The sequence below is a fragment of the Oryzias melastigma genome, linkage group LG14, assembly GCF_002922805.2.
Source record: "Oryzias melastigma strain HK-1 linkage group LG14, ASM292280v2, whole genome shotgun sequence".
Classification (NCBI taxonomy): Eukaryota; Metazoa; Chordata; class Actinopteri; order Beloniformes; family Adrianichthyidae; genus Oryzias; species Oryzias melastigma.
In genome coordinates this window covers 7,802,909-7,826,979 of record NC_050525.1, presented here as the reverse complement: position 1 = coordinate 7,826,979, position 24,071 = coordinate 7,802,909, and the positions used below count along the sequence as shown (strand labels likewise).

The 24,071-nt window shown below is 37.0% G+C and overlaps 1 protein-coding gene across 2 annotated transcripts in view; it reads left to right on the top strand.

The window, feature by feature from the left end:
• Nucleotides 1-24,071, top strand: part of ntm (neurotrimin) — a 59,642-nt gene that overhangs the window by 16,819 nt on the left and 18,752 nt on the right. For both annotated transcript variants that reach the window (XM_036215264.1, XM_036215263.1), the window contains exons 2-4: nucleotides 8,024-8,114; nucleotides 17,586-17,818; nucleotides 18,972-19,097. In XM_036215264.1, coding sequence (XP_036071157.1) covers nucleotides 8,024-8,114; nucleotides 17,586-17,818; nucleotides 18,972-19,097 — 450 coding nt within the window. The remainder of the gene's footprint in view (nucleotides 1-8,023; nucleotides 8,115-17,585; nucleotides 17,819-18,971; nucleotides 19,098-24,071) is intronic.

The window sequence follows — 24,071 nt, the reverse complement described above, 5'->3', positions numbered from 1 at the left end:
TGTTATTTTTGATACATTAGAACATATGGAATATATCTGGATACGCATTTTAGCTTTGTCCCAGCCCATTACTAACACTTTAAGAACACTTCAACACGGCTTGATGAGCGGTAACCAACTTTTTCCACCTCAAACTTTCCCTTTGTATCACTCTCATCCCTCACTACTCTTTTATATTAACAGATTTACAGGACAAAATCAAAATGTTCAAAAAGAATATCCATCAAACATTAACAGTTAAACACAAATTAAAAGCATTTGATAATTGTTGATTTTTCCTCAGGTTGTTTTTCTAACAAGAAGTTCAGTTTTATGATAGTTTTTTTAAATGTTTTTAATTATGAAATTATGATAGTTTTATGATACATTGAAGAGATGACAGATGTATTCAGACATGGGTGGCCATTATTTAGAATAAGTGGGGATAAATTCCTGTGTCAGGAACTAGTGATGTAGGACTAAAAATGCAGGAAAGCCTGCTTTGGGGGGAGCTTAAAAAGTTTAAAACATGAACAAACTCAGAGACCAGACACATGCATACACTAAGAAAGATCATCTTTCATGAAATTTCGTTAATTAAATGTAATCTGGTAAACTGTGACTTCGGGAAACACGCCTGAAAACATGACCAAAAACCAAAGTTCATAATTCTCACATTTTATTTACTTTGCTGTGTTATTTATTAGGAAAAAAGCCCAGAACAAACTACTTAAAACTGCAGCTACACATTTTTCAAAAATCAAGATAAAAAGAATTTACAATGAAAAGGTGGCATCCTTTTTTTCTCATCTATTTTCCGTTTTATTGTCTTTCTGCTTCCCATGAGGCCTGACTGGCCATCCATCTCCACACACAGAAAAATAACCCTTAGGATACTCTTTGATTGGGATTCCTCTTTATGATTCCCGGCATCTGTCTCTGTCCCCCTGCTGCCATGTAGAATGAGAGTCATGAAAGAATGATTCAATGCTTCAGACACTGTTTGCAGCACTTAAATTATTTTTGTAAAGTTATGTTCTGCTCACATAACGTAGGTTGTTCTGGTTGTTTCTTCCTGTGATTTTGAAAGGCAATTTCCAAGTTGCAAAAAGGGATTTCCGACCATGTTCTTGAAGAAAAGCCCAGTGATGGATAAAAGGAAGACTTTAAAAAAATACCCTAATGTCTTGGCTGAGGACTTGGCAGTCATTATCCATCAGAAACAACTGATGTAGCTTCTGGAAGAAGTGAGGCGGTTGAAAGCCCTGAGAAAACAGAAGGACAACGAGATTGAAGAACTCGAGAAATGAGTGGACGACTTTCAGCAACACTCCAGAATCAGCAACTTGGTAATTACCGAACTAAAGATCGAACCCCTGACAAATGCACACGCAGTTACCGCAGATAACACTAAAGAACCAGATGAGCCGTGAAGGAGTGCTCTGTAGCAACAGATGGAAGCCTTTTTCAAGGGATTTCCCTGGGAGTAAATAACACTGGGACCTGACACCTCCTCCCCAGGAGAAGGGAATCTGCTAAGTGATCAGTATGTTTGTGAATAGAAAACACAAACTCCTTTTATAAAAGGAAGGAAGAAACTGAATGGGACTCACGTCTACATGAATAACCATCTGGCTACTGAAGAAACAGAAGAAAATTTAAAACACTTTTGGAAAAAAATATTCATCAAAATAAACGGAACAACAGAAGAGGCCAAAGTTTTTTACGTCAAATAATTAAGTTAATTAACAACATTAAGTTAATGTCTATAATGTACATTATTTCTCTGGAAAATGATAAGGCCCACACCCATAACTTATAGGACCAAGCTCATGTTTGCTACTTGAATTACCAGCTGTGACCACCAACTAAATAAAAATAAGCAATGCATTTTCATATTTTTATTTTACATCTGCCACAATCTGTCTCCATCTTGGATCAACAAACCTCGCAGTAAGGTAGCCTTAGTCGGTAGGACAGGGTAAAGTGTAGGTGTCTGATCAGTTGAAAGATGCCTAGCAGCCTCATCAAAAGGTTTCAAGAGATAGTTTTTTTAAGAAGTTCACAGTCTATGTTGTTGAGGTAACAAAGTTAATTTCTGTGAAGCAGGATGTCATGCAGCTTCCCAGATCTTAGAGCATCATTGACAGACTGGAGTATTGCTAGTCTGGTGTTTCACCTTGTCTCGACAGCTTGCTTCAGTGACTGGTCCAGTGCTTTTTGTAATCTAAGATATAAAGAGTACACAGGAGAAATAGTTGTTAATGGGCCTTTAAATTACAACTCTTTCTTCAGGGAAATCTGTTATTTTAAAATAGTAGTTGTATACATGAAATTGAGCAAAAACTAATATGACCTGTGCAGGTATAAATTACAAAAGCTTCTTATGTACTTCATTATCAAGCAGCTTCACCAAAAAACCAGACCACATTTAATGTTATCTTACCCTGCTCCTTTAGAGCTTGTGACAAGGGTCTTTGTCTCCTTAAACAGCTTGATGATTCTGCTGTGCACTGGGTTGTCCTCGTTAAAGTGGTCAAATACATGCTTTAATACTACATTGATATAATGGCCAGAAGAGGAGAGTCAGACATAATCTTTGAAGGCTACAACCACATTTGAGCCATTATTAGTAACAAAAACATTGTTGTTGTTCAGGTCGCCAAATTCCTGTGCAAAGTAAGATGAAATAAAATTATAAAGATTTGTAAAAAGACTAACAAAAAAGCTAAGGAAAAATATCCCCCAGAAATAAAAACATTAAACCAAAATGACTGACTGTCTTGTAACAGCATCCAGTGTTTAGATGCATATTCAAGGCCCATCAGCACAGGAGGACACAAATATATATAATTCTTTATTTATTTATTTATTTATTTTAAAGAAAAATGTTTTTAAACTTTAGAATTGTTTATGAAATTAGTTCTTTGAACCCAAACTCTACTTTTTTCAATTATAAAATTGTTCCCAGTTGTCTTTGACTATTATTTAGTTTTTAGCCAAAATCAAAAAACATGTTTTGCTTTTTAGGACATATTTACAGAAGAGCAGAAGGAGCTCATTCGGAACACTGCCAAGCATGTCACAAGTTGGGGTCATCCAAAATGTCAAAAAGTGACTCGGAGGGGTCCTTAACCAAACGTCAATGTGACGACTTGGGAGTGAGAATGTGTTGGCTAAACAAACAAACTGCACCGTCCATATCAGATCCAAACTGATTTACTCTGGTTTTGTGCTGGCCAGAGAATTTTAAATGTTTGTTCCAGTTATTGCTCTGAAGTGAAGTGATTTCATACAGGTACCATGTTAGTGCAACTCAAAGGAGGTCCGATGGTCTTTGGTCAGGAAGGAAGAGGCCACAATATTCATTTTCAAAAAACACTAAAGGTAGGCAGTGTAATTATTGAGGTCCTCATTGTTAACTCATAACTGGAGGCAGGCTTGTATGAAGATTCAGAAGTGACAGTGAAATCATGAAATGATGTAAGTTTAGTTTCAAATTGGTTTTAGAGTTTAAGTGGGGAATTTGTGTTTGTAAGCTCAAGTGCTGCATGAGTAGAAGTTGATGTAGTGCATCAGTCTCTAGAGCCTCTAGAGAAGTTGATGAAGAGAAAGATGAGGTTAAAGGTACTTTTCATCACTTAGCTTCAATCATTTAACAATAGAATTGTATTTGTATTATTAAATTACAGATCTGTAAAGTAGAGGTAGAGAGTAGAGGAAAAATCCTAGTAGATCAGCAGTCTCTGAAAGAAATTCTGGTACCAACAGCCATGCCACGTTCAAAGTCCCTTCAATCACCATTCTGATGCTCGGTTTGAACTGCAGCAGATTGTCTTGTCTTTGTCTACATGCCTAAAGGAATAGAGTTGTTGCCATGATTTTAGCTATTTGGTACCAATAATGTGGGACCTCTGGGTTTTAACCATTTAAAATTCTGAAGATTGACACTATAGTGATTCTCCTGCTCCTTTTTGTAGGTTTTACAGCACGTAAAAACTAAATTACACTTTCAGTGATTTTAGCAATGTTTATATAAAAATATTCAGCTCGTTCAGGAAATTACTGCTTGTATGGTATTCATAAACTTTATAACTTTTGAAAAAAAGAGCAAAATATGCCCCATGGAAAATGAATAAGATATTGTTCCAATTCTTAAAAAACTTTGTGTGCTTTCAAACCAACATACTTTCAGCTAGGGCTTTATTGAACTTTAAAATGTTCAGCAACTGCTGTTTTTTTAAGGTAATGGGATTTAGCTTTTTATTTAACAACTTGCTAGCTGTTTTTGGTTAACTTAGATATTTTTCCAGTTTTTAGGCTAGTTTGGAGTCTAGCTAAAAATGTTAGCATTATGCTAGCTAGGGTTTTTTTTTGGCAAAATTAGACTTTTTTTTTTTTTTTTTTTTTTTGGCAAATTTTGAGTTTAGCTTTTTTTTTTAGCATTATGCTTGCTGTTTGGCAAAATTAGATTTTTGGGGGGGGAAATTTCACATTCATCAGCTTCAGTGTTTATAGCTACCAGTCTCAACATTTTCCACAATCATCTCTGGCATCGGGAGCAGCTACAATCAGCTTACAGCGTTCACATTTGCATTATTACAGGTAATGCTATATACATCCAGTTTTGTTTAGCACAGAGGTCTGCAACCTGCGGCCCCAGAGCCACATGTGGCTCTTTTACATCTCTATGGTGGCTCTCTGGTTGAAGAAAAATAAAATAATAGTAATTTTTAAAAGTTTTTTCATTTATGTAATTTGGTTTACTAAGGAATTCTCGTCTATTTTGGAGTTTAGCTAGTAATTAAGCAACAACTTTCCTTTTTTTGCCTAATTTGGCCTCTACTGAGTTAGCCAAAAAAATTTAGCGATAAGCTGAAGTTTTTGGCTAATTTGTCATCTACTGATATTTTTTAGGTTAATTTAGAGTTTAGCTTCTATTTTAGCAACATGCTAACATTCTTGACCAATTTAGTTTACTGAGGAATGATAGTCTATTTTGGAGTTTAACTAGTAATTAAGAAAAGAGCTAGCTTTTTGGCTAATTCAGCATCTTAAGGTAAAAGGTAAAAATGAAAAAAAAAAAAAAATTTGAGAGATGCTACTTTTTATATTTTTGCTTTCGATTGTGCCAAAACATAGGAATAATTCATATTTATTATTTTGTTTTAAATGGTAATTAATTATCAAAATTTCTCAAAGGCTAAAGATTAATCTATGCTAGATTTGGATTAGTAGAAAACTTGTCTAAATCGCTCTTTTACTGTTAAAGGTTGCTGTCCGCTGGGCTAGCATGTAAAAAGGCCCTGGTCATGAGTATGACCACCCTTGTGTTCATATGGTTTATATGCAGATTATGTTGCATAATATCTTCACAATGGTACTTAAGGTTAAAACAAGCTCATTTTGATAAATGCAACTTGTTACCTTGCAGGTTGTATCCATATTGCCTTGGAGAGTTTGAAAGAAAGAGTTAAAACACTTAAGGTTACAGCTGAGCTGTGAGCTTGTAGCACAGCAACACTCATGAGCCATTTGGTGAACAATACTTTATATAGCCTTGTTTTATGACATGGTAAATTATTCTTGAAATTATTTTTTTAAGATTGCTGGAGAGAACAAAACAAAAAAAAAATCCTTATTTTCACAAGTTGTGTTTTCAATATTTTCTCTATCATTGAGCAGGAAGTTCAACTACTTAGGCCATCTTTAAGGACATAAATAACGTAGAAACCCTCACAAAAACTTGGAGGAAAACAGTGGTGGAACCATGGCATTTCTCCATCTCAACAGCCAAACACACAAACCTGACAGATTTGGGTTACTCTTCAATTTTGCACTGCTAGATGATCCAGCTGCTGTGTTACTTGCATGTTGTGTCGCAGCAGATTTGTAATTGAGATTAAGTGCCATCCTCAGAGCTTCCTCTTTGTTAATGAGGCATGTCAAGGCTGGGGGAGAATGAAGGATCATGTTGTAACACAAGCACAGGGGAATTTCTTGGGCTGCAAAGAGTTTTATTGTCCTTTATGGTGAAGTCATGTGTCTTTTGCATATTTACCTTGACAGTGAGTCACAAGTGTTAAATGGGATTTAGTAAATAATTAAACTAGAGGTATTTTGGCAAAGAGGACAGAATCAAGAGACCTCTACAGCACATTCCGAATTATTATGCAAATGATATTTTTCTAAATACTTAATACAAATGACAGCATCATTTTCAAGTCACAATCCATTAGAGTATATATTAAATTAGGCGTGTCAAATTATTGCATTAATCACGATTAATTAATTACAGACACTTTTTTCTTTTTATTGGGTTAATCTCATTTCTGCATTGGACTCCGTGAAGTCGTTCATGTCTGATAATGTACACCTGGAAAACCATTATCCCACTCATACAAAGCTCATTTACAAAATAAAAATAATATTAAATCTATTTTTAAAACTTTAATCCTGTTAAATTTTTAGCTTTTTTTTCACAAAAAACTGACTATTCAAAACATGTCATATCTTTGTGTCTCATCTCTCCTAATTGTGATTATTTTATTAGGTTAAAGGTTTGTGATTAAGATACATTAAGTAGATAAATTAAATACAGGTCACAATTAATTATATCGCACAATAAAATGTATTGCTTGACAGCACCATATTAAACGCTATTGAACAAACCTCCTAAATGTAATAATATTTTGTTCTAAAAACATTATTATAAACAACAGAGTTCCACAACCCTTAATAGATTCTAAAGAACTGAAAATGTTCATTTGTTGGATTTGTTCTAAATCTAAAGATGTTCCAATCTAAACATCTTCTTAGGTCAAGCTAAATTTGAACATAGTACCCCTATTTTGTAGAAGCTTCACAATTCTTGCATCCATTGAACTTTTTGTCGAGTTTCTGCTTGAATTTATTTGCAGAAGGTTAGAAGAAAGTGTTCAGTCAGAACGTCCATAGACTTCTCAGAAGTCATTTTCAGACCTTCAGGGACTGCTTTTCATCAGCAGAGATCCTTTGTCTTTCCTATATTGCTTGATCTGCTTAATAATGTGGAACACCCCTTTTTTTCTTTTCTTTTAGTAGTTGTTCCTTTAATTGAACTCACCTGGAAAACTATTGATCACAGGTGTCTGAGATTGATGTCAGTGATCAAAAGAGACACAATATCATCCATGAAACAACATGGAAATAACTGAAAATTTTAGAATAAAGCACTAAGAGATAAATATTCAGTTGCGTCACTTTTTTTTGGTGAAAATGATACAAGTGTCATTTTTCATGTAAACAATTTATAGTCAACATGAGTTTACTTTTATTATAGACTTGAAAAACATTTAAAGCATTAAAACACTTTTGTTGTCATATCTGGTAATTGTCCTCAGTGTTTAAAAGTCTCTGGTTTTCAGTTCTACATTGTCAGGTCATCTGCGTTTCCTCTCTTTATCTCTCCATGAGGTTTTTGTCCTATTTTAGTTTATTTATTAAATGTTTTCATTTCTTCCACCAAGCAGTTTCCTGCATTTTGGGTTTAAATGTATTTTTTGTAGTTTTTGTTTATGAAGGTCACAGCATGTAGAATAATATAATTTGAGACATGATTCCCTTAGGGGTTTTTATTGCCACATATAACTCTGAGTGATGACATTCTTAATGCTGGCTGTAATTTGTGCATTCCTGCTGCTATATCAAGATGTTAAATAGACACCATGTGTGCAGCAATCTGAATGCATTATATAATATATTTTAAAAAATAGCTTTTTGTCTCTTTTAAACTACAACCTAGAAAAATCCTCAAAGCAGTCATCGATATACCTAACTTTTCCCTTTGAACAACAGTTACATGTTGAGACGATCTGGATTAAGACTGATGAAGTAGGAGGGGATAATCTCCATGTGTCTTTACAACACGCCTCATTGTCTCAGTAGGGGATTTTACGTGTTTACATCTGTGGACTGAAAATGCAGCTTGTGCTGGCACACTATGGGGCTTTTTCTAAATGCTTCTTTCTTCTATCAATTAGGATTTTGCTTCTTGTGCCTGCAGGGTTGCTAGTCCGCAGCCAAGGAGACTATCAGTCCAACAATAAAGTCATGGACAATATAACTGTCCGGCAGCGAGAGACTGTCTTTCTTAGGTGAGTAAAAAGTTATTTATGCAAAAATATGTATTATTTAGTCAAATGCTTTGATTGCCGCTTGTACTTGATTGTGAATGTTATACTTGAAGTTGTGCATTGTGAGTAAAAGGGATGAAGATCACTATTTTAAGTTGTCAGCTTGCTCGAGTGGAAACGGCGTTTGCAAAAATGGGGAGGGGCTGTGGTCTGCAGAGGATTAGTCCCAGAAAAGTTCTCAGTTCAGGAGCATAATGACCTGTCACAGCTGTTAACTCTAGATTTAATGCCCTCAACGGTTTTGTGGTTTCTTGTACTAAAGAAATTACAAGGGTTTAGAGAAAAATAAAAAAAACACGACCACCAACATCCACACACACAAAACGACCAGCTAAGTGTGGTCATTTTGCACTGACAAGAAGCTCCTCTGAAGGGAGATTATCAGTGCTGACCTTTCCCTTCCTCTGCCTCTGAGGCTTACTGGATGCAAGCAGATTTAGGTTGCCTTCAGGACTGTCGGGAAAAATGAACAGTGAAGTATAATTTTTAAGGGCAAGAGGTGAGGAAATCTGAAGCTGAATGGGTCTGTGAGAACCACCACATCCAGACAGTTAAAAGACCCATGATGAATGTTTGGAACTGCCACTATGACATAAAATTACATTGAGATCAGTGTAATTTAGGGTAATCGGTCTTTCCAGGTCTTTAGAATGTTCATTTAGCTTCACACTTTTTGATTTTTTTGTAAGTGAGAATACAAGTGATTCACAAAGGTCTGCTGACATAAAACTCGCTGTCTTCTTTGGTGTGTTGTTGGCCCTGGAAAAAATGCTTGCCCAGGGCATGAAATAGTGTTATTCTGGCCCAGACTGAAGAGGCTATGGTCCTGTAATAATGCGGTATTATGAGGGGCCTCATGGATACCGGACAGCTACAGCTATTTTGCATATTGCTACAATTATAGAGACCAGAGAAACAGGGACAGGACATTTTAATGTCTTATATATCACATTCCTGCAGAGTTTTGGGTTGTCAGGGTCCGTAGAGGATTGCAGAGAGGAGCGACTGCATCTTAGGAGTCACACAAGTGTGTCTTGCAGGTTTTTTTAGGCTTGTGCATCCACCTCATGAAAATGATAAACACATTCTCATTCCCAAGTCGTCACATATTGACGTTTGGTTAAGGACCCCTCACTATGTGACGTTTTGCTTGTCCCCAACTCGTCGTTTTTTTACGCGCAGGCTGTTCCAATTAATTAAGGGGTTCGGTTGTTTGGTCGGACGTGGTACTGGATGCAGACCGAACCTCGAACTGGAACTGGTCCTAATCCACCTCCGGTAACAGGTTAAGGTACCGGTGCGGTCCATATCCCGGTAGTGGATCGGTACCAGGAAGTTGGGGAGCCTTGATTTATTTGGAACAGCTAGCCCATCAAAAAACTACGAGTTGAGGACACCCAAGACATACATTTTTGACTTAGAGGGATCCTTAACCAAACGTCAATAAGTGACGACTTGTGAATGAGAAAATGTTGAAATGGTCTCTATTGTCGTGCGTGCGGTATGTGTATTGTGACGTATATGTAAGGATAATGTAAGTTACTCACACTTATGACATACGTGGGATGTTGTCGTACGTCGCCCTTTACACAGTAACGTGCACACACTGCCTACTTACTTACCGTGTGCAATGCTGCACACGCGAGGTATACATGTGTTATGTAAGTGCACATAAAATGTCTGTAGAATTTCTTCACAAACTCTCTGATAGTGTAACTTTCTAATTTCTAACAACCAGGGTGCATGCAAGGGATGTGTGAGGAGGGTGCATTAATCACTATAACAACACACTATTACACTATTACACCTATTACCTCACCTATTGTACTTGCTCCTTACTTACCATTACCTGTTTCTACTACTTTGATCCCTGCAGCATGCTTGTAGAAAAAAAAATATACATGGATACTTTCCCTTTATGGGTTCACCAGGTCATCTATGATCTTAAAAGTTTGCGGGAGGCACAAAATTTTGTGATTAGCACAGAATTGCCCTTTTTCTGGAATGGGTTCAGAAGTTTGTTCCTTTAATGTGTACTTTAAATATTTGGTGTAACTGCAGCTTCAAGGCTTCATAAAATAACTTGGATAAAATATCAACAAAGTGCTGCTAATGAACATTAGGCTTGCACTATGGGGTTGTAGAACTGCTGAAAGCCAGGAAAGGGTTTTGATGAACATTAGCTCAGGCATTTTAAATCTTGGAGTGACAGAAGAGGTTTGGCAGGAATCTCTGTGGACCATGATGTTTGTATATGACCTTGAGATCTATAGTGAGAACAGGAAGCAGGTGGAGGAACCGTTTCCTCTGTAAAGGAGATGAATGAATATCAACTGAAGCAAGACAGAGTATCTGTGTGTAAATGAGAGGAACTCATGGAGAACGGGGAAGTTACGGGTATCAGGAAAAGAAGTGGGAGGACTTTAATTACTGTACTTGTAAGACCATAAAACGCACCAGATTATTAGGTTCATTAATTACAAACAAAACTGTAATTTAATGTGACATAACTACACTAAAAAGAATGCCAAAACAGGGCCAAGTGGCAAGCATGTCAAGTTAATCTGACGTTTTTCCTTTGAAGTGAATAGTGTTGTTTTTGTGTGCCTCTTTATCAGCAAAATGCAGCATTTGTAGAGAGTGCAACACAACCTATGAGTTAAATGTTATTCAATTTATTCACAATAACTCTCACATTTTTCAGTTGTAATGCATAAAATACAAAAAAACAATACACTTACTGTTCCATCCATTATATTCAGGGATAGTATATATCTATGGTTCCCATGATGCTCTGACAATCCACCAAGCACCCTTGTAGTCGTGCTAAAACATTTGGATCGATTTTAAGATTTTTGTCTCACAGAAAACCAGTTCCAGGTCAATTAGAATTTATACTAGAATTCACTCATGATGAATTGTAAGGCACACTTCTGATTTTTGAGAAAATGAAATAATATTTTAGTTGCACATTAATGCTAAAAAAAAAAAAAAAAAAAACCCAAAACAGTTCTTAGAATCAACAGACAGATCATGGTGGATGTTTTGGAGATAAATGCAGGGAAGCAGACTGAGATGATTTGGACACGTTGAGAGGAGTAACCGTTACGATGTTGGTTAAAAGACTTAGGCTGGAGATATTAGAAAGGAAAAGACCTACAGTACGGTACTGGATTTTTCAGAGTAAAAGTCACGTTTTTTTGCATAGTTTGACCAGCCTCCACTTCTCCAGAGATTGTTGGTGGATCCAGCCGCATGAGTTCTCTTCTGGCAAGAGGGGTCTGCTTTACCATTCCCATAGCATGAAAAAAAAAATGTTGATCAAAATTAAAGACCATCTTTTCAAATACATTTTTAGAGGGCAAAGTACAAAAAGGAGCAAAAGAACAAGAAAAAAAAAAGACAAATGTAATTTCATTCTCGGAGGGAGGACAGGACAAAAACCCTTCAGAGTGACACAAAAGGAGAAAGATGAAAACTCGTCTGACTTCAGCAAGGGCAAGGAGAAACATCAGTTCCACTATAGGAAGAAGCAGAAGAACAAAAAAAAATACCCCAAATTATTGAGTTTTCTTTTGTAAATTAGTGTTTATGGCTTTATTGTACCTTGAAATTACATTATACATTCCAAAGCTTTAAAGCACAATCTCATTACACTTTCTATTCCCAAGGTCTGCAAAGCCTTTGGTCAAAACTCCTCTCATTTTGCTGCAGTGACTGAAACTCTCCCCAACAAACGTCCTGGTCTCCCATCACATTTGTTAGAACAGAAGCTGCATCAGTCCCTAGTTGACCCCTCCCTCCTGGATTGCTGTCTGCATAGGTTGCTTTAAGGTTGCTGTCACTATTGTTCAATCTGTGTTTGTCCTGAATTAATTTGTTTTGTTCCTTTTGTCTATTTTTGTTTTCCTGGTTTTACTTCTGCTTGGCCTTCTTGTCCAGCACATTCTCACTCCTAACTCGTCACATATTGATGTTTGGTTAAGGACCCCTCCGCGTCACATTTTTTGACGTTCAGGGTGTCCCCAACTCATCGTTTTTGATCTGCTGGTTGTTCCCATTAAGTCACTGGCCCCAACATCCGGGCCACGAACTAGAACTAGTCCAGTACTGGGACGCGGAGCACATCGGTACCCTAACCCAGTACCGGTTTGCGTCTGGTACCAGGTTAGGATACCAGTACTGGATGTGTCCTGAAGACCAGTCCGTGTTCGCTATCACATCCGGTACAGTGTCCCAAAGGATGCAGAGCCTTGATTTTACAAATAGTTGGCACGTCAAAAAACGAGGACTTGGGGACCCTAAAACGTCAAAAAGTGAAGTGGAGGGATCCTAAACCCAACGTCAATATGTGACGAGTTCGAGATGAGAATGTGTTGTCTTTTCAGGTCACAATTGTAAATGAGAATCTGTTCTAAATTGATCCTCCTGGTAAAATAAAGTCACAACAAAGTGTTTGTCTTTTTTGTAAATTGAATCCATTATTGTAGAGTATAAATATTTGATATTAAGTTCTGAACCGGATATTGATAATTCATGAAGAAAAAAAATGGTATGGTCGAGCCGGGGTAGGATTATATAAGTTCACTTCCTTCCACTCCCTTTGAAGCGATCTAGATATAATTCAATGTGATGTGTTTTAATTTTTATTTTCATGTATTATTCCTGATTGTTGCTTGAAATAAACCATTTCATTCATTCATTCATTCATTCATTCATTCATTCATTCATTCATTCAACATGGCAGATAAGAGTTGAGCACACTATAATGCCAAGAGGATTCTCTCATCCATCCAAATGAATTCAGGTGTTCTAATAACTTCATTAGTCACAGATATGTAAAATCATGTACCTAAGCATCAACCCTGCTTCTACAAACATTTGTGAAGGAAAGAACCACTTCCAGAAGCTGAGTAAAACACAAGTGATGTGATAGGAAGATGTATGAGAAACATGCCAGATAAGAAAATTCAACACTACTAAATATTTCATTGTCAGTTATCAAGGATATTTTACAAAACATCAAAGCGACATGGATGGGGTCAGGGGTGGGACTGCTCAACTCAGCTCCGAAAGCCACCCCCCTCAGAGGAGATTTTGGAAACAAAGGCTTCAGATCAACATGAAAAATGCTTTATGAGACATTTAGGTTGCAGGATTTGGGTGAAAAGCTTCATAATAATGATTAAAACTAGGGGTGTGTATTGGCAAGAGTCTGGCGATACGATACGTACCCCGATACATGTCTCACAATACGATATGTATTGTGATATATCCCAAGACTGTAACAAAGCAATTTTTCACTTTTTTTAAGAGCATGATTTGAATTTAATCTATCTGAATTTTAATATATTTCATTGTAATAAAATGGTCAAATTAATTTTATATAATGATCACAGCATTAAGCAGTGACTGTATCTCACATGCAAGATGCTTTTATCCAGAAATTGATGCTGCATTTCTTTTGGTAAATTACGAAATATTTGTTTTTTAAGGAAGCAGTCAATATTGTCTGATTTCCACAACAACATATTTTTTAGAAAAAGAAAAAATAGAATGAATGTGCAAGATTCCTAAATCTAGCATTTAAATGGTTTCTTAACCTAAACGAGTGCTTCAAAAATGAAGGGAGAAAAAAGCCAAGTCTTTCCAGAAACATCTCAGTGTGATGACCAGATGCTTTATTTACATGACCGTCAGCGCTGCAGCTCAAGATTTCTCAAAAGCGGAAGTAAATGCGTATTTCACAGCTAATTGCTACAACATTGCTCATTTTTCAGAGCGTTGTACAGATCACTCTGATCCATCAGGTCTCTGAATTAGAATCTATTGTTATGAAGTTCAGCAGAACTTCTGCTCGCTTTGTCGACAGCATTTTGATAGGATCCATGCATTGAGCCGCTATGCAGCTCCACTGCTCATTATGAAGCTCCAGGATCCACGTTTTTAGATGATACTGGCAGCAACGTGGTTTTGGTTTAGTGCCCATTCAAAGTAGAAACTAAATAGTAAATGTCTCATAACAACCAAAACTGCGAGGCTGACTGAACATTTGAAGGATCTTGTTTTTGTTTTGGCCCATTGACTGTAAACAGTCAGTGTTTGGGCCACGGTGTGGAGCAGCCATAGACTGTCTGCAGCTCAAAGAGGTTCAGTGCGCTCTGCTGCTAACTAGTGGTCGGAGGTGGAAGTGGAAAACGAAAGCCAGACGGTGAAGGACGCTCCTAAATAATTAAATAAATATCATCATGGCAACATTTTAAATCAATGCAAGTATCGCCAAATGAAATAACGATGAAAAAATGATACTGGGAATGATTTTTTTAAATAAAAAATGGTCTTAGGGGGACTTCAAAATATTTTTTTCTCCTGTCGTTTTCGAACACAAAAATATCTGATTACACTAGTAACAATAAATATTCAGAACAACAGTGATAGTGCATGATGGGCAATATTTGAGAACTACCATACTCTTATATTTTCTTATTTTGGGTTGTTCTTACAATATTTGGTGCTTGCATGTATATTTACTAAACTACACAATGGTATTTTTCTTGGTACATCTTAAGTTAGATTTTAAATTGTCTTAAAAAGTAATACATTTAACTCATACGTTTAAATTTGAGAAACCCTGCAAGGAAATGCTTGTTTAAGTTCAACAACAGATACACCTATGAAGGTACTGTATCTCTGGCCTCTAAATCCATATGGGATTACACTCATAGTCGATGAGTATATTATCATTGGAGAAACACTTCATGTGATTGCTCCTTTCCATCAAATACAGCGGAGAGGCGAGTGTGCGGGTCAAAGGTCTTCCCGATGATGAAAACGCTCTGTCTTGCACATGAATGTAATGCTTCAACCTTGTGCACACAAGCAGCCATACACCTACGTGGACGCCTAAAGCGTCGAGTTACAGACACTGCTCCCATTCTGGAGTCATTATGCGTGATAATAATTTTAGACCCCAGATTTAAATCACTCAGGTTCCACGGTTCTTCCAAATGCAATGAGGGCATCTAAAGACTGCAATCAAATTGTGCATCTGTAATTGGACACACAACAGCTGTTTGCACCTACTTTGGGTATGTTATTTGTTTGTTGGTGTATGGCAACAACCTTAGCCAAAGGGATTTAGTGGGTAGATGGATGGAGTTTAACCCAAAAAAGTAGTTAAGTGTCTTCAAATCTAATAGTTTCCATGTCTGGGACCAGGGGTAACCAAATCAAACAGACTGTGAAAAGAATGAAGAACAATCACCGTGGGGACATTCAATAGCCACTAAGAGTGTTAAATAGGGGCACAAAAAAAGTCAAAAGAAAAGGAGGGATGGCACACAAAGGGAACTTAGTTAAAGATTATGAGAAATAATTTAAAGAAAAACAGTACTTAATGTGTTACGGTAAAGCAAGCAGGTTGAAATCCAGATGCAAAAAATATGAGGCAAGCATCGGCAAAAACTCATAACAAAACACAAGACGCTCTGACACAGAGCACCAGACGACAGCTCCTTAACTAATGAGGACAAACGAGAGAGCTCAAAAAGCTGCAGACATTTTCAGAATAACCCAGAGACCATAACATGATATGGAATAATGCTGCAACAGCCAAACAAGGATGCAGGAAGACACCTCTGTGTGTTTAGGGATGTAGCAAAACCCTCAAGAATTCAGGTGAAATCTCAAATCTGTCAGGAACACCGTCTGAGTCCAGTTAATACTAAACAGAATATCCATGCTCTAATGAGCACAGTACAATGCAGTACAGTATACAATGACTCCTAGGGAGGGAATGAAAACTGTGTTGTGGTGAAGCAGCACCCTCTTCTGTTTATCTTGCCTTTCAGATATCATAGGAACATTTCTCATTGATATCACTACCCTCGGGCACATAAAGATACCAGATATTCTCCATCTCTGGGAGTAACCACATTTAAAAAAAAGCTAGTTATGTGTGTCCGAAACACAGTTAAAAACATCTTAGTTGCAGTCAAACTCATCTCATAATATATATGAGGATTATTGTGATTGGGTTTGCCATTTTAAGGGTAATCATTGACAACATCCATGTCTAGCAAGGAGTTGGTGGAGTGTCAGTCCTGACAACAGGAGAACACCCTTATCCAGCTCCAGAATAGTTTAGCTGTGGGGGGCGTTGCCCGTTTTAAGGGGTGGCTGTGGTCTAGCGGTAGGGCGGTCGACCTCTGATTGGAATATTGCAGGTTCAATTCCTAACTTGCCCGCCAACGTGTTGAAGTGTCCTTGGGCAAGACACTGAAACCCAAGTTGACTCTGGTGGAGAGCTGTCTGGAGAGTGTGTGACTGTGTGAATGGGTTTGTGACTGTCAAGCGCTTTGGGCCTTCGAGGAAGGTAGGAAAGGGCTATGCAAATATACGCCATTTACCATTTTAAAGGGGGAGCTCTGCAGAGACCGACAAACTCACATAAATGCAAAAAACACAACTTAATGACAAAATCCACAACATGACGTGTCACCGTGTTGGCCAACGTAGGTCTCAGTTATCGCACATTTCCTTTAGATGTTTTTAACACATTTATTTCAACTCTGACTACAGAAATTCAAACCTTGTAAATAAAAACACATCAAAGGAGAATTAACAAAATATATCTGAGATTAAATCCAATTGTGATGAACTATCCACATGGGAAACGGCTTACAGCAGCACTGTTTACTGAATATTCTAACCAGAGTTCAACCAAAGTTCAAGAGCAACTAAACTCCTGAGTTTGTCCTATTTTTGGTCCCTGAAACTAAATGTGATAGAACCTGGCACAGGCAGTTTTTTTTTCCCTAATACTGACTTTGATTAACCACCAGCGTATTGTCTTAGTCGATAGGCCTGCAGATTCTCATGGCAGATTCAGCCTGGCAGATCTGTTTCCATTATCCTTTTATTTGATAGAAAACATACACTAATTAAACATTTTACCTGCATTTGCTTCAGCAAGAGCTGGCAAATTGTAGCTGGTGTCACAGTGCTTGAGTTACAAAGATCTTCTATTATCTCAAAAAAATAGTTATTTAAATATTTTTATGTTTTCATATGAACATTTTGCTGATGGGAAAAGTCTGACAGAAATAGAATTAAAAATTAAACAGCGACTGAAGAAAATGATGTGTTAATCTTCTTGCTACAGCCTTGGACAAGAACGATTTGACTAGGGATGTTAAAATGTATCAAAACTTTTTATGTCACATATTTGTTTATTATTCCAATGAGACCAAACAGGAAATTAATATCGTTAGATTTGACACAAAGGGAGTCTGTTCTAAAAAGGGGGACAGTCAAGGTAAAGATATGTTTCTGCTTGATTAAAGCAAGAATACAGATTATTTCAGTGTAATTTATTAAACTTTTGTTCATTAAAAATTGACAAAAGTAGTTGTTATTTGTGTTCTCTCCTAGGTGTGAACAGGGGAATGCTGTGACACACACAGCATGGCTAAACCGGTCTAGTATTCTCTATGCTGGAGAAGACAAGTGGTCGGTGGATCCTAGAGTAAGTCTGGTGACACTAAACGAAGAAGAGTTCACCATCAAGATCGAAAATGTGGACATGACAGATGAAGGGCAGTACGTGTGTGCGGTCCAGACAAGCAGTCGGCCGAGAACGACCTCAGTGCACATCCTTGTTCAAGGTAAATAAAGAGACTAGGTCATTTCAACTCTACAGATGATTCAAGGACCAAGTAACCTTAAAAAAACAACAAAATAATAACAAAAAAGAACGATTATGACTTAATATTAAGTTTCTTAGTGTGTAAATGTGTGTATGTGGGTGAACAGGACTGTGACTGTAAAGCACTTTTGGCTTTAACCCTTGTGCTATCCAAGGTATGTTTACATTAAAAGTGGGGTCATCTGGACCCCACAAGACATCGTGCTGAACTTTTTTTTATCCTCACTGGTGTCTGTGGCAGACATAAAATCCTGTCCACCTTTGTCATGGGAACGATCACAGATCAATATAAAGGTCGGGTCATCTGGACCCATAAGATAGCACAAGGGTTATAGTGGGTGCTACTGCCCCGATTACCAAAGGCTCTACTGTTACCTCTACATTCCAGGCCTTCTCCAGCTCTTCATGTATTCCTCCAGTTTCTCCATGCTTCCTTTTACAGTACAGAGCTTACTAGCCTCGTTTCCACTGAGCGGTAAGGTCAGGTCAGGTTGAGAATGGTCCAGGCAATTCAAGTGAGCGCTTCCACTCAAAGTTGGATCATTACGGCGTATGCGGGATGAAGCTAACAACGACAATAATGGAGGCCATCAACCAGCAGCAGCTGTGCTACAACCAGACTCAACAATCCAGAAGAGCTTTACAGATAGTCTTTGAGCAATCTGGGCATTTGTACGAACCTCAGGGTTACCACAGACATGAAGAAAAAGAAATACATTAATAACATTAAATACATCAATATGCTCCCTATTTTTTCATTTATAGAAAATTCTATTTATTTTAGATTGCGTTTTCCTTTTCTCTTACTATTGTGGGAATCAGTCAAATTGTTTCCATTCTTTATAGCTTGCTTTTTCTAGGGTTTATATTCTACAGAAATGAAAAACAAAACTAAATCTGAAGTAAAGTCATCTTGAAATTGTGTAATTCAGACTTTGTTTTTTGGGTGAGGAATGGAATGTTTCACTCCAGTCATGTCCAGTTGACAGGACTAAGCTTTCAGAGATACACGTGGGAAACGGTTTGCCTACAAATGAACTGAGCCGTTTTAAGTGAGACACACCTGGGATGTATTTTTTTAATGACATCTTTTTCCTTCTTTTTTTATTCAGTACCACCAAAAATCATCAATCTGTCAAGGGATATCGTGGTAAATGAAGGTTCAAATGTAACTCTGATGTGCCAAGCCAGTGGTAAACCAGAGCCTTTCATCAGCTGGAAATTCGTCTCCTCCTCAGGTAATGACTTGTTATGATCACATTTATTGTCCATTATTCTTTCAATGCAATGCTTATTTTTAACCTATTGAGCAGGGACCCCTTTCCCTCCTTATTTTGACTTTACTTGAAATCCAGTTGTCTCTCCTCAACTGTATCCAAAATGTAATCTACATAAAAATGAACACGCTCCATTTAAATTATTCTACCTAATTATGCTAGTTGGCAGTATGTGTTTGTTTTGAAGGCGGTTTGAATGACATGAATATTACAGAGAAGATTAACACTTTATTCATTGCAAGGATGTCAAAAATGTCGTCAGTTTGTACATTTTCCGCTTATGTTTTATTTCCTAACCCTTTAACACGGGAGTTGTCGCCAATGACACCTTAATACTACACGCTATTTGACATGCCGTAAATATTTAATACACCAGTGCTTCTTGATCCCCCCCATGAAGAACAACCCTCTCGTGCCTCTCCACAACTTTCTGTTGCAAATATCATTGGTATCATTAGTCAATTTGCTTAAGCTAAAAGTATGTCTCTGTGTGACATCTCAGGTGTTAAAGGCTTAAAGAAATAGTTTTTACCCTCTTCGACTGACTGGTTATCCATCCAAGGTATGCTCTGCCTTGTGTAATCCAGAATCAGGCCTCGAGGGCTGAGGTCCTGCTGGTTTTCCAGAAACCCTGTCTTATCTGCTATTGATTACCTGGATCAGGTGTGTTTGGCCAATGAGGAGCTTCAGTGGCAGATTGATTGGAAAACATGCAGGACACCGGCCCTCGAGGCCTGGATTTGGACACCCCTGCCCTAAACAGTGGCTGGGATAGATTCCAACTACTCTAGACCCAGACAAGGATTAAGTGGGTTTAGAGGATGGTTGGATGGATATTTACTCTTAGGGCTTCTGCATTGCTTTTTCAGAACTGGAGCATTAGCTATTCAAACGAGAGATTCTCTTTCACAGCTCGCTTCTGCTTTGCATCCTCTGGCAGAGTCTCTTCACAGCTCTTTGGTCTCCTAGATCAATTAAATACAATAAAACTGTAACAGATTACAGGCTTCTTACTGTACCTAATGCATGTTATTCCATGGCAAATAAATTTATAATTTCATTGAGAAAAAAAGAAAACTGCACACATTTGTTTTTATGTCTATGTAAGTCAAATATACTTCTTAGGTGTCATTGTAAATTAAAATTTGTTCTAATTTAAATTTACATGTATAAATAAAAGTTAGATAGATGAATAAAGCACAAGTTTTAGGTTTTAAAGAGACATATCTGTCAGTGACATATTTGTGTTGACAGGGACAACCCAATTAAAAATCTAAATCATTTGGTTCTATCCAGTTCACAAAAGTACAGCTAAAATGGTAGCGACAGTTTTTACAGGCAATCAGTGATTTTTGAAAGACTGTGGCTCTACAACATCAAGCTGCATGAACCAACATTGTGGATAAAGGACATAATGCACAGCGAGATAGCTTTTTTTTATTTTATTAAATATTCTAGGGTATTTTCAGACTGAACACATTTGGTTTAATTAAATTGAACCAGAGGTTGTTTCCCCCAATAATTCGGAACACATTTTCACTCTTAAAACAACCAAGTGGACCCTGGTCCAGGAACCAGGAACCGCTCTCTGACCCACTTTCAATTTGTTCTCAGTTAGTTTCCAATCAAACTGAGCTTTGGTTTGCTCTGAGTTTCCTCAGTCTGAATTGGCTTTGAGATTGGAGTGGAACGATTGGAGCAACAGTGAGACACAGGAACTCATTGAAACGTGGTCAGATGAATTAAGGTTCATTAAAGCAACCTTTAAGGTGATACACATTGCTTCTTATACGTCATAAACACTTACCAGCACTTACTTTCATAGCAGCGTGCCTCCGCTGCACCAAAGTAACAGTAACAAGTGTTGTACCTGATGTTGATACATACGCTCAAAATTGATTTGCGAAATATAAAGTTTGAATAAGTGAACTATCCCGACAAGTATTACAAAGCATAGCACTTATATTATTCCTTCTCTCGTTGCTTTGCTCCGCCCTTGTAATTCCTGGCCAATATCTAAAGAGATTTAGTCATGTGGTTTTGTTTATCAGGTTAATCAACTAGGTCTGGACCAATGGACTTTTCCAGTCTGAAAACACCCTTAGTTTCTGTCACAGATCCTGGTCGTCTGCATATTTGGACCTCCACCACCATTTCGTGGCAATGGGCATGAATGGATTTCAGCCTTTTCTTTAATGAGAGTCGTTTGGCCACTTTTTCATTGACACCTTTGATATATCGCTGTGTTCCACGAAGGCCACGAGGTGAAAGCTACATCCTGTTATTCCGTTCCGACATTGGAGAATTGAAAACTTTTTGCTCAGTTACAAAGATATATTGGTCCTAAGCTAGAGTGAAAAAGTTCTTCATTTGTTATCCTGCAGTTTCTTTTAAATCAGTGTTTGAAGTTGGTACTGTTTATCTTACTCGCACATTGGCATTATTTACACATGCACTGCGGTGTAAATACGACTTACTGGTCCAATAGAGTGGTAATATCCAGGATGTAGGTGAACACTTCAACGAGTTTTGAATAGGAAAAGACTCCTAAATATTCAAAAAAAGTAGTTTAAAAGGTGTGACTTGGAGATGATACTAGAATTTATATCCAAGATATGGGAAATATTTGGAAACTGCGTCAAACGGTGGCTTTGTTTGAGTGGGGAGTCCAAGACGATTGCAGAAACGTACCTACACAAATGACAATGGATACATGTTCCAGAAGATGCTGTTTTTTATCCAATGTACTACATAAGATTTATAAATAAAAAGTGTTTGAATACATTAGAGAAACATTAGACAACATATAGAAGTCCATGAAGCAGAGAGAGTCCAGTCTTTGCCAAGCACCTCTAGATCAAAAATTAAAACTTCCAGAAAGAAACTCCAGTCTAGAACAGGTTTGCCTGTTTTCTCTGGTCCTGTTCTGCCTGTCCTGTGGATCGTATGCTACAAAGTGGATAAATACATCACTGTGTCGGCCAAACTGACAAAGGATCATCTTTGACTGCCATAGACCTTATTAGCAGATGTGTATGTGGAAAAATAACTTGTCTTTCTGTCTTTTACACTCTCACAAACTCTGCAATGATTTAGAAGCTGATTCATTAGTCTACTACACCAACACAGCAAAAGGGCAAATTACCAAGCAGCAGTAATGATAAGTTCTCTGAAAGGTATTATGAGTAATCCCTCACCCATAGGCACATTGAGGATGGAGAATTAAGTGACCTGAATGACTAACAGTCCTGCTCCTCAAACTGTGCTGCAGTTGGTCCACTGCAGTTGAAAGCAAGGCAAATGTGATGCAGACAAATGCTCTTGCACTGACTTGTGTGAGTTCCAACACCGTGAGAATATTCCGAAGGACACAGTAGATAGTGGTACGTGAAATAATATTTGTGACGGTGAAGGGCAAGGTTAAACATCTGGGAAAAACGATAAAACAAAAAAGGAAAAGAATCCCTGCAACTGTAATAACGGTAATTTGAGAAGCAATTCTGTTAAATTAACAATTTATTACAAAAAAATGTGTTTTTTCTGCAAGTGTCATTGTACTAAGTCATCAAGAAATATGTACACTTTTATCATACTTATGCAAATGTAAATTTGTATTTTGCTGAAGTGATTTTTGATAAATGAAAGAAATAAATTTGAATTGAATTTTTTTTCTTTTTTTACATTTTGGTTATGAATTGTGAAAAAAACTGCAAGATATTGTCTCTTTTTTTAAACTTTTTATTTTTAGGTTTCACAAGTGGTACATAACAAAGCATAAGCATTTATAAAACAAATAAAGGAACTGTACACATTGCCAGTTCTTCAAAGACAAATAGAAGAAGAAGAAGAAAGGAGGAAAATATAAGGTAAAATTAAACAATCAAAAAAGTGAGTAAATTAAACTTAGAGTTCATCTTTATAGATATTGTTTCAGTTCAATCTTGGGTATTCGTATTTAGCTATATCTTTATGTATATATATGTAGATTTGAGGATATTAAAATATGAAACAACCTCTAATTTCGACATTGAAATAGTCTTTACCTCTATTCCATCTCTCATTAAATATATGTCTATTTTCATTTGAATTGAGGCAGTCATTTTTCCCATCACGTATACTTGTTTTACTTAGTTTTTCCTGTTTTTTATTGTTGGTGGTTTGATATTTTTCTCTACTAAATTATAATTTTTCTAGCAATTACTAATAGTATATTTATGACCTGTCGTTTTTTTTTTATTAAAGTCATTGTTAGGCAACTGGCCAAGTAGAAAAAAATAATGTGTTGGTGGGAATTTTTTCTTTAAATAATTTTTGTATTTCCTCTTTAACTTTACAAGATATATTCTGAGAAGAGCTTTTAGCCCAAAGTTTCATTAGGGCATAGTCTAAACAAAAATACATTTAAAAAGACGTGAGATCAGAAATCCTTTTCTAGACACATTTTCTTGGTTCACTGTTATGACCCAACAGTATGTATATATATATATATATATATATATATATATATATATATATATATATATATATATATATGTCACCACTTTGTACTTGGCTGCCAAATGTTTGTTCTGTCTTGCAAAACATGTAGTACAAGGTCTTGTTGGCATCATGTTTTTCTTTTTCTAGATTTTCTGGTTTAGATTTATTGATTACTGTTGTACTCATTGTTATTACCTATTCATCCTAAACACACAACCCATTCCCACTGAAAAATACTCTTTCACGTTTGTGTGTGAGTGTGTCCTCATGGGTCATTTATTCTGGCTAGCCTTTTGCGATTTAATGCAATACATCTTAACAATTCTCATCAGCAGATGTTTTTGCTCTGATGGTGTCAATGTTTGCCCTTGATGCTGCAGTTCTACCCATTACTGCAGCATCATAACATATTCTGTCTCGCTGATTGGGTCTGCTGTGCTCCACTTGTTGTGGCAG